At 41.0% G+C, this 12,397-nt stretch overlaps 1 protein-coding gene across 1 annotated transcript in view; it reads left to right on the top strand.

Moving 5' to 3' along the window:
• The first annotated feature begins 1,900 nt into the window (after positions 1-1,900).
• gask1a (golgi associated kinase 1A) overlaps positions 1,901-12,397 on the top strand; it is a 30,378-nt gene continuing 19,881 nt past the window's right edge. Inside the window, exon 1 of the mRNA XM_017700312.2 lies at positions 1,901-2,706. Coding sequence (XP_017555801.1) covers positions 2,650-2,706 — 57 coding nt within the window. The 5' untranslated portion in view covers positions 1,901-2,649. The remainder of the gene's footprint in view (positions 2,707-12,397) is intronic.

Here is a 12,397-nt window from a genome sequence, read left to right as displayed (position 1 = left end):
AGTGTCTGCACCAAATCAATGTTCTGTAGTAATTAGGAGTTCAGGTGTGATTGGTCACGGCTCCATTCCATCTACAGTGGACAAGTAAACCCACTCCACTGAGGATGGCAAACCTCTACCATTCCTCTGGTGTTATCCTATTTGGAAACCAAGGGCACGTATGCCAGAATGCTGATTTCTGATGTTAAGAGGCTATTTCACAAAGCAGGATTTCTCAGTTTAGCCAAATAATTTAAGACCAAAGTCAGGCCTGTCCAATAGAAAAAGAGCTGAGGGACATTGTTATTGGACAGTCCTCATCTTTGGGCTTAAGCTATCTGGTTAGCTTAGCATTCAACACCATCATAAACCCAGAGATGAGCAAACAAACTCCACTTACTTGGACTGAGCTCTTCAGGCTGCTTCTGGATTCTTGACTTCCTGAGAAACGGGTCTGAGACAGTCAGGACCCAAAACAGACTGTCTCAGGCATCACGCTGTTTACCATAACTACTTCGCCAAACATGGCAAAATTAATCAAATCATCTAGTTTGCAAAAACACAACAACATGAATGCAGTCTACAGAGAGCAGGTGAGGCAGCTGGAGGTCTGTTGCAAGGAAAAACAATCTCTTAATGTCAGAAAGACAAAAGACATGATTGTTGACTTCCAGGCAACCCATGTGGCTCACATTCCTCTACACATCAGTAGTATGACACATCACCAACAATTTTTCCTGGTCCCTGAACACAATATGTTTGCTGTTAATGGTGATTGGGGCAGTCATGGGCTGGAGGTTACTGGAGCTGGCCCTGTGACTGGAAGGTTACCGGTTCAATCCCCAGTGCCGTCAGTCCATGACTGAGGTGTCCTTGAGCAAGACACCTAACCCCCAATTGCTCCCCGGGCGCTGTGGATAGGGCTGCCCACTGCTCCGGGCAAGTGTGCTCACTGCCCCCTAGCGTGTGTGTGCATTCACTAGTGTGTATATGGTGTTTCACTTCACCAATGGGTTAAATACAGAGGTGAAATTTCCCCAGTTGTGGGATTAAAAAAGTTTCACTTAACTTAATGGTGCCTTTACAGAAGTGTACGTTAACCATGAAAAAAAAACATACCATGACATACTAATTTGAAATTTACATTTACATCAGGCTCCAGCACCCCCATGACCCAGAAGGAGAAGTGGCTTAAAAGATTGAATTGAATTCACTGTCATAAATACATACTTTTCCAATCAGCCTACAGCCATATAGCCCCTCCCAATCACACTGAAGTTATAAGGATTATCTCACCTTGGCCTGTTTTTTGAATGAGGGTCAATACAGAGCAGCCAATCAGAAAAGATGGCTATTTAGGTATATCAATCTTAAATGCATCCATCCATCCATCTATCCATCCATCCATCCATCCATTTTCTAAGCCGCTTCTCCGTCAGGGTCGCGGAGGAGTGGTGGGTGGTGCTGAAGGCAGTGGAAGGATACATCGGGTGGAAGGCAGGATACATCCTGGGCAGGTCGCCAGTCCATCGCAGGGCAGACAAACAGACACAGACAGTCACTCACGCACTCACACCCAGGGGCAATGTAACATGTCCAATTGGCCTGACTGCATGGGAGGAAACCAGAGAACCCGGAGGAAACCCACGCAGACACGGGGAGAACATGCAAACTCCACACAGAATCTAAAACAGCATGTTTAATTCTCTGCCATAAAGAGAGCTTTGAGAATGGTCATTTAAAAGTGAATTACCACTGTTTTTGTTGCATAAATAAACATTACATTAACACATAACATTAGAAGTGGACATACAGGACAATGCAGGATATGGGCCCTTTAACGCATTTGAAAAACTGACTCTGACGCTAATATAAATGTACACACCTGCCAGCAGGGGGCAGCATTGTCCTGCATTGTGTTTTACAATTATACTACTGCGAAAGTGTGAGCATTGAAAGGTAGCTCTGGTGAAGTTCTCAATAAAAAGAGCCCCTGGCTGGCTGATTTATGGGTATGAGTGGGGCTCTTCCCGTCAGTAGCCTCTCCTTCGCGAGCGTGTCAGTGTTTTTGTGCGATCCATTACCGTGCAAACAGTCACAGCGCTGAGCTGAGCTGAGCTCCCTGCAGGCTACACCTTCACATTTACTCTGCAGCTGTATCCCGCAGCTCCACCATGGCGTCCAGGCGCGTCTCCTCTTCTTCTGTTCTCCTGCCTCAGCACATTCCACCACAAACCGAGACGAAGCCCAAGGGACCCTCCTCCTGAAGTCGTGTGTAGCACACACACACACACACACACACACACACATACACACACTCGCACACTGCACAGGGCTGCTCCGAGAAGTAGGACGTGAACTTGTGGCAGTTCTCACGCGCTCTAAAGTGGAGCCGGAGGGGCACGAGGAGCCGGACGCTGCACGCGGGCACTACAGCACTCACATCTGCACACAGTCCACACCGGCGCGCGCGGAGTGACCTACTCATCCAAACTACAGAAGGATCCAGTGGTGGAAAGCGAGAAAGTGCAAGGAAGACTGGATATAGCGGCACTGAGTTGCACCGCTGGAGCACCGCTGGCACCGCGCTGTTGATTCATACACCAGGAATGAAGATGATGTGGCGATGAAAAGGCAGCGCGAGCGCGCGCTCCCCAGTGAAAGTGCTGCATGGACTCTGAGCTCAGGAGAGAGAGCAACCGGTGCACTCGCTCGCCTCGTGCCATGGTAAGAATGCACAATAAAGCGTTTTATATGTTTAATTCGACTGTTATTGTGACTTATGGGAAGCGGGCGAGTTTCTCCAGGCAGCTTCGCGCACACGCGCAGAGAAGCTGAACGCGCCGTTTCACTGGAGCGATTCGTGTGCCTTAAACAAAACATCCAACCCTTTCCACACTGCTGAGCACTGCAGTGGAATACAGCAGCACCTTCTGACCACGCTGAAGCTGCTGAGGAAGGCTGCTTTGGGTTATTGACCCTTTCCCCCCCAAAACACTGTCAAGATCAGCTGAACTTTCACAGCGTTTTCAAAGTGGTTGTAAACTATTCTGGCCTTTGATGCACAGTTCCACTCAGACTTACAGAGGGCATTTAGGTCCAACAGGACACAAAGGAATCCTGCACGCTCAACACAGCAGCTGAATTAGATTAAAACCTGTGCGTGATTTTTACATCAGTGAAGTACATTCAGTCTTCCAGTTCACTAGCTTTTGTGTTGACATGGTTTATTCATATGGACACAGTTGATTTAAAGTAGTCACACACAGATACACACCTGCGCACGCACACACACACACACACAATGTTGTTCTGCATGTCCTGTTGGCGTTCAGCTGCGGTGCAGTGTCCCTGTAGTATTACTGTATAAGAATTCTTAACTCTTCAGAGAAAAGCTTGGCAGTGATCTCTGCTGACCAGACACACTTTTCAGCTTTTGTGCTGTGAAGTGTCGCAATTTGTCTCTGCAAGCGTGAGTTTCACATGTACATTCTTCATTCAGTATAATTTTGTTGGCAGTTTGTGTTGAGCCAGTCAGGCAGGTGACGTGCAAAGGATGAAGGGAGTAAATTTAGTCTCATCATGTGTGTGTTGTTATTGCATTTTCTAAGGAAAATAAGTGGCTAACATTTAAGATAAACTGCCCTCAGCCAAATTGGAGGCTTGGTATTTTGTGTGTGTGTGTGTGTGTGTGTGTGTGTGTGTGTGTGTGTGTGTGTGTGTGTGTGTGTGTGTGTGTGTGCGGTTTTCAGAAAAGGGCTAAAACAGGACTAACCTACAATGTCAGGACCAACAAAATGGCAGTTGTATTTTTTTTTCCAAAGTTTCTAGTCTCATTTTCAAACTGAAAAGACAAAATGTTCATTTTGGTTGTTGAAGTGAAGATTAGGGGTAAAACATTTGTGTTCTACATTAAATAAAGGTACATACATAGTACTCAATGTATTTCCAGTCCAAAGAGCTATTAATTACAAGTTAATTACAAATTCATTTTTAGTGTATTGAAAAAAGCAGAACAAATATTGAATGAAACAGAGAAGCCTCACAAAATATATATTTTTTTTTGTATTTTCTATGTCTACCCTTTTTTTATAACTTTCCTTCTCTTCAGGAGACTTAGTTTCAATTTTTCAAAGAAACCTCCAGGAATATTTTTCCACAAGGCTCTGTCTTAGAGGTTGGGTACATTCTCTGCTTCCGATAATCCAAGCAGTCTCGCACACAGTCAGTGATGTTGAGGTCTGGATTTGTTCTGAGAACACCAGCAGCTTCTTTGTTTGATTTGTACATTGTCTCCTTTTTTGTCAATTAACATAATTTTTGACAGCTACACGTCGTTTCAGAAATAGTGTTGCGTTGTCTTTTCACTGTGGAAAGATAGACAGACACTGTGGATTATTTCAGATCTGAAGTAAGAGTGGAGCTTGATTTTCTCCTCTCTCTCAAAAATAAAAGATTTAAGTACTGTTTATCTGATGGGGACAGTTTGATGTCTACCAGGTTTTGCATGGTTGTTAAGACTCCCATGTTCCCTATTTCTTTTATCACTTTTTGAATCCAGTTTTGGATCTATAATCTGTTCTATAATCTAATCTCTTCAGAAACATCTCCTAAAGGCTAAAGAAATTGTACGTAATGGCCGTTTTCACTGAAATTTGAATACATTTGTGACTTTACTGTCTGAAATTGTATAAAAACAAATGTGTGTGTGTGTGTGTGTGTGTGTGTGTGTCTTTTAGGACCCATTGTTGATAATCACAGGTGAATTAGGTAAGATATAAGGAGTACTCTACAAGCTCTACAAACTTGTTACAGTAGATGGGTTCATAAGTGAAAGCTGTGTATTTCTCTACACTGCTGAAAGTTTTGAAAGCAGATATACTTTGTGCACTTTCTCTATGGAGGCTGGTTTCAGATTGCGGGCGGATCTGTGAGTGGAACAGTCCAAACAAGCCCAGGTTCTGCTTCACTGAGAAGTCATGCATTATGGATGACCAGTGTATTTCTAACCTCTCTGACCATAAACCTGTCAATCAGAAGTTCTACCAATGTACACCATGAAAACGGACTCATTTGAACTGTGTGTGGCGTACTGTCTAGGGGATTTCATATGTTAAGCAAGAGGAACTTAAACTGATCAAGGCAGTTTTACTAAAACAGAAAAAACTAGTGAATCAGGATCATGCAAGCGTGCCATGGACTCTGGAGTTGTGGGTGGGCAGGATCCAGCTGGTGCAGTTTCATGTGGAAATACACCAACACCTTGCTCTGAAAAGCAGTTTCACATGTTTTAAATGTACTTAGCAAGGAGCATATTGAATTCACAAAAACAACATGAATTAGAAAGCCCCAGCCATCTGCTCTTAGAGACCAGCTTGTAGGGCATTATGAGTGAAGTGGTGAAAGAACAGCACACTTTCTGAAGAGACACACATCCTGACATGAGAGTGATTTTGGATAGTGAATGCTAAAAAAGTCTAACACATTAATAAATTATACTTCAATACAAAATATGCCTATAGTGCATCAAAAATTAATCTAAGACCTTTAAAAAATGACATATAAAATGTATAGGTGCACACTGAGTGTGCAGTGTTATGGATAATAGTTCATGAATGCTTTAAGTAAGCAATGTATGGCAGAATAGCAGTATGATCATTTGTAGGTTTAACCTGTGTCATTACAGTTTATATACAGGGTTCCTTAAAGCTTGGAGACCTCTCTGGTGGACATGTGTCACTGCACACACCGTGTGGAGGAACATTTTGTAAAATTGTTGTTTCATACCCCACGAACAGATGAAACTGACATTTGTGAGTGCATTGAAAGAGCATTCAAAGAGAAAACTTGGTGAAGGAAGTGTCTTCCCAAGATGTAAGTGAAGTATTTATTTAGAACATTTTGTAACTTCGGCTGTGCTTCAGACCCCTTCCCTCAGCGGAACAACTGGTGATTGTAAGCATAAAGTGTATTCAAAGAGAACTCGGTCAAAACACGGGGAAGTGATGTGTGCATGTGCCATTAATACATGAAAGCATATCAGGTTTTACAAGGTGACTAACAGCAGTGCATTAGTGTGTTTTGTTCTCCTGAATTTAAACAAAAAATCTTTATAGTGCAGCTGTAAATGATCTAAATATAGTATGTCTGTTATGCAAATATTTGCTATGTTGATTTAGAATAAATGGTCACATGACCAGGGCCAGTTACCTCAAGAATGCACAGAAAAATGAAGTCTGCAGCAGAGAGCTGCAAAAAGAAGTGAAAACATATAATCACCAATCAGTGCTTTAGGGCCAATACAAATCAAGGGTGGGGCTGGAGAGAGATTGATGATATTTGAACACAACAGCAGAATAAATACACTCCTCCCTTCAAAGAAACTCTGACCCCCAAATTCATGAACAATTGCCAATACAAACGACTTGTTAGATCCTTTTTTAAAGATCTTCATGATCACAAAACCCTTGGAAACGTTTATGCACAAATGCCATGATATCCTGTTAAAGTATTGTAACTAACCTTGGTAACTAGCTATTTGCATTAGGAATTTGTCAAGTTCATTCAAATGCATAAATTAAAGTAAAAATGTTAATATGCATGAGAGTTTAAAGCAAAACTTGGGCCAAAGTTGCACATACTTTCCACATCAATTTTAGAATATTTGGCTTTGATTTCAGTCTTGCTTACATTCACTGACTCAGAGACAGCCACACCCATGCTGTGTCTGTGTTTTGAAGGACAATGTATTTTTTCCTTCGTTTTTGCAGAAAAAAGCTTCCTTGTAGATCATCTTACCTTTAATGTCAAGGAGATCAAGAAGCACTGCGTGTTTTGCAGGATTCTGGAATGCACGGAATCTCATGTGGATTGAAAATAGCAGATAGGCCATAGTCAGGTCAGGTAGGCAAGATGTAAACCAGTGCATAGACAATGCTTTGTCTGTGGATAATGAACTGTTTCATTTTCACTCAGTCTCAATTTGCTGAATAGAGTAAACCATATTTGGCTCAAGAAATGCAAGTCTAATTTGAGCTTTTGAGACAAACACATACTGGACTATTTCTTTCCCTTTCTATTTTCTGTTGATTAAGATCTTAAATCCCAGCTGCTGGCACCAGTACAAACACACACACACACACAGGCAAACACACAAGGGGACAGTAATGCTTGGCGTTATTTATGACTGTGGTTTCGCTGGCATGGAACCTGTTTTCTATGCAGCAGAAGAGACAGCCCATAGGCTCCATAACCACACAAACACCATGCACGATCCAACAGTGCCACTACTGCGACTCTGGCCTGAGATTAATCAAAGCTGTTTCTACAAGATAAAGCCACTGAGTGTGTGTGTGTGTGTGTGTGTGTGTGTTGGGACACATTGCTGATAATCATGGCTGAACAGGGAGATAGAAGCTCTGTGTGAGGAGATTGGCTCTATAAGCAAAGACTGAAAATTAGAGGCATAATTATTTTCTGGTTTACACTGTGCCTACAGTTGTATCTGTCAGCTGACAACAGTAATGATGGTATGATATGTGGTTCTGCTTTTAGGAGGGAAACACTTTTGGCTTTGCACATATTGCCTTCAGGCACATCACACATGTATTCACCTACATACTCGCATTAGTCCTCCTACACAATTGACCTAACCATGCAACCATTGCAAGGCTGGGCAAGCTTTACAGAATGTTGGTAAAAATTTCTGTTCAGCCTAATTCTGTGGAAATAGCTATGTTTTGGTTGTGTTAATGATTTTAAATGAGATGTAAAAGGTCACACTCTTAGGACTGCCAAAGAACAAAGATTGCTTTTGTGGTCAGAGCATGAACTGAAAATCTGATTAATGTTATCTGTGCTACATGGCTTAAATAAAAGATTGCAACAACAGAATATAAATACAAATGGAAACAGTATAAATATGTTAAAAGTTTCAGCTTATGAATGTCATTGTTCTTTTTGTTTTGTTTTGTTTTGCAAATACACTATATGCTCATTCTGAAGTTGATGCCACACATTACAAAAAAGCTGGGATGGGGACATTTAGGACTAAGAATGACTGTCTTAATCAGGTGATGCAATCATGCTTTGTGCAAAAGGAGCGTCTAGGAAAGGCCCTGTCCTTGAATTAAGGGTGGATCAAGGTTCTCCACTTTGCGAAAAAATGTGCCAGTAAATAATCCAATGGTGCATGACCATCATCAAGAAGATTCAAGGAATCCAGAGCAATCTGTGTATGTAAAGAGCAAGGCCAAAAACCGCAACTGAATGCCTGTGACCATTTCCCCCTCAGATTACACTGTATTGAAAAACAGCATGCTTCTGTGATGGATATTACCTCATGGGTACAGACGAATATTTTGACAAATCACTGTCAATAAACACTGGTTTTCTGCACAAGTGCAAGTTGAGACTGTACTATGCATGGTGGAAACTGCTGATTTCTCTGGGCTTGTGCTCATCTGATGGACTGAAGCACAGTGAACATTTATGTTGAGGTCTGACGAATCAACCTTTGAGATTGTTTATGGAAGTAATGGACATTGTGTTCTCTATGAAAATAGCCAAGGTATTTTATGGTATGGGAGTGGATTAGTGCCCATGGCATGGGTAACTTGCACATCTCTGAAGACAGCATTAATGCTGAAAGATATATACACATTTTAGAGCAACATATGCTGCCATCTAGAGAGCATTTTTTTCAGGGACATTCATGTTCACATTCTGCACTTGTTACAGCAGCATGGCTGTGTAATCAGAGAGTGCAGGTGCTAGACTGGCCTGCCTGCACTCCAGACCTGTCTCCCACATAAAATATGATGACAATGATGGTAAACATGTTCCTCTCCCAACTTTTCTTGAAATCGGGACTTGTACTAATAATAGTGATTCTCAGTGATCAGCTATACAGTGACTAGTGTAAAACAGCAGGACAAAAATTATATTAATATGCAAAAACTGTTTGTGTCTCTAAACACTGCAGAGTTAAATAAGTGAAAGAATGCAAACTTCACACATATACACATCCACACAATGACATGCAGTAGGATGTCAGAAACCTCTGGACTATAACAAAAAGATGCCATGATGACACTGTGAGGTAGGACAGGGTACACCAACGGATGACTTATATCTCTTTCTCTCTCACTCACTGTCTCTTGCTCTCTGTCTGCACACATATACACATACTTCCACTCTTTCTTTTTCTCTTATGCTCTTCTCCCTCCTCCATTTCTTATCGTCTCTGCACCTCCACGTCTCTTGTCAAAAAACAAGCGTCATCAAGTCATTATTCACCAGGAGGTCTGTGTGTAGGGAGTGCCACAGCTGTCAAAGCTGCTTATTCAAAGGCAAGCTGCTGGGGATACTGAATGCTTCTTGTTAGATTTGTGTTTCATTGCTACTGATTATGTCAGTATGTGTGGAGTGTCTCTGGAAAAAGACGTCTGATATGAGGATATATTTTCCATACTCATATACAGTAGTCCTGATTTGTGCAAGAGATCAGCTTGCAGATCACTCTGGGACTGTGTGATTAATGGAAGTTTTGGACCTCTGCAATTTCCTGACTGCTAAGCAAGTCCCAAAAGGCTGTCTCAGATGTTTCCACTTAGTGTTCTGTGAGCATCCTGACCTCTAAGCATTAGTGCTGGATTTAAATGCACAGGTTTAAATGGACGATTATAATCCCATTTTAAGCCAGACATATGAGAAGCATCATGATCATGACCATGCTTGATTGCTCAAAAAGAAGTCAGTTTGGCTTTTGAAATGTGATGCACTCACCAAAGGGGCTTATGTTTATTATCTTTAGGTGGTAGAGTGTCTAGAAGTGGAACTGATCTAGGATCAGGCTTCTTCTTCTTATCACTGATTACTGAAAGAGAATGTTTACAACTTGCATCTATATATGTTTTTATTGATCAGATCACAACTGGATTTCACCTGATGGGAAGCCAGATGTAAACACACTCAGGACATATTGTGATCAGATTGAGATCAGATCATTCAAACCAGATTTAGAGGTGGTCAGAGACAGATGTTGACCACATTCCAAGCAAGTGTAAATGGAATGTGTTTTCTATATCTGTGCTCTACAGTTATGTAAACTGAAACGCATCTGCTGAGCGCTGACCAGCAAGTGAGAGGATAAACAAAGAACTACAAGATGGAGGATGTGTGAGGCTAAAGTTATCTCAAACCACGTCCCATCTTATACTCTGGACCAATGAATGTGTACAAGCCAAGCTTCTCAGTTCATGTCACAATGGGAGAAAAAGAAAGCAAAAGAACAACAGAAAAGATGTATGTGTTGATATGCTTTTTACTCAGGAAAGTAAAATCAAGTCTCGTCTGGTCACACTGTGAACACACTTGAGTAAAAGTAAAGTGAAATCTGGCCAAAGTATATCTAGATATAATCCGTTCACAAAACAGATGTTAATGCAAGGTGTAAACAAGTTTGAAGTGTCCTAATTATTCGCAAATTGTTAAAACACCTCCTGTTTGTCAACATATTGGACAGTGACTTCTACCCTTCTAATATTTTCTGATTAGTATGGAAAAAGCTAAAGGTTGGAACAAATGTTTATAAATATCTTTTTTTTTTGTAGATAAGTGTGAAGGAAATTGCTTTGAAACACTTGGTTATAGTATCTCTGGTAGAATCTATTGTCTGAATGTTTTATTTGGTGCATCTGTCAATGTATAAATCAGTTTTATATAATGACAATCTTACTCATCACAACATTTGTCATCTGGGAGATACTTGTCAACAGTCTACTTTATTGAACTTTACAGTCAGCAACTAATGCTGATTACTAACAACCATGCACATGTAGTTCACATGGGTGCTGAAGGTAGATATGACTAGGAGAGTATTTCATATCAGTTGTCAGTGAATGTTTACCTTTTGTCGTCCACATTTTGGAGCATTTTCTTTGGTCCATTCATCATGATTGTCCACACAATGTGAAGGGCAGTTGGTGGAGTTAAAAAATGGGAGATTTGATATGACAGCAACAATATTCAAATTGTTAGTCTGATTTTTCTATTCTGTCCCTTCTTGAAGCTAAATAAAGCAAATAAGTAACTAAATAAAAGCGGCTTGCAGGGTGAGCACTATATTATATTGTTGACCTCTTTCAACACAGGAATTGTCACGATTGGCCCCTTTCTAGTCCTGTCCATATGCTTGTGTTTTGTTTATTTCCCAGTCTTGTCCATGTGCTTCTTTGTTTGGGTTCCTAGTCCGGCCCCCTTGTTTTCTGCCTGCTTGTTCCCACCTGTTTTCCACCTGTGTCTTGTGAACCCTCATTAGCCATTGTGTATTTAAGCCCTGTGTTTGCCCCTTGTGTTTGCTTGTCTTTGTTTGATTGTGTTTGTATGTGCTGTTTGATGTAAGGCTTGTATGCGTAGTATATGTATTATTTGAAGAGTTTTTGTTAAGTGTTTGGACTTCTGTGTTCCTTGTCATGTCTGTCCCTCCTGCTCTTCGTGTTGGCTACCTGAACCTGGACTGTCTTGACTCTGATTTTGGATTTGCCCATAATAAATCTTGCTTGTCTCTGCACATGCATCCACCTCAATATCACTCCTCGTTACAGGAATATTAACAGTGAGATGAGGACAAACCTTTGTATCACAAAATGGCTTATATGTTGATTGTTAGTAAGAGAATTAGGTCATATGCTTCTTAATAAAACTCTTGACTTGTATTTTTAAAATGTGTTTCTGCCCATCAAAGTTAAATTAATGCAAATACAACACTGAGGTTGTGTTAGGTAGGGGTCATTTAAAGTATTGAAAATTATAGTACTGCATCATTCAAACTAAGTTTTTTAGTTATATATTTTATTTTACATACTGTGGCATTGAACTACATTGAGGAATTGAATTTCAAGGCATTGAACTTTTGGCAAAGCTTGCTACACTAGGCTGCATGATAGAAACTGCACCTGACAGGGTCCTAATGTAACTATGGTTTTGTTTATTCCTTCCAGCCCTGGAGAAAAGGGTCAGAATCACCCACAGCTGTGAGAAACCTCTCTCACTCAGTCTGTCTCTCTCTCTCTCTCTCTGCAAATATGATGATATACAAGGTGACTGTATTCATGTCTTTTTTCTACTGGCAGTCCAATGCTGACATAGTAACCTCAAAGCTTATTCTTGTCTAATTACTGCCAAACACTGAGTCTTTGTTCTCTGTTGTCATAAGCAGTCACTCTTTCTGATCTTTCTTCCACTTATCACAAACAACTGTTCTGCTGCTGGCTATTTGTTTGCTTATCCTATCCTCATATTTGGGGCTAATTGTAATCATAGCCACATCTGATTTCGCTTTAAGCTCTATTTTAAAGCTAGAGGCAGTGTAATTATGCGGCTCTGGCAGTTCATCAGAAAGGTCCAATCATTAATG

This window comes from Pygocentrus nattereri, chromosome 3 (assembly GCF_015220715.1).
Source record: "Pygocentrus nattereri isolate fPygNat1 chromosome 3, fPygNat1.pri, whole genome shotgun sequence".
In the NCBI taxonomy this organism is placed as follows: domain Eukaryota; kingdom Metazoa; phylum Chordata; class Actinopteri; order Characiformes; family Serrasalmidae; genus Pygocentrus; species Pygocentrus nattereri.
This window is presented reverse-complemented; position numbering and strand designations above follow the sequence as displayed.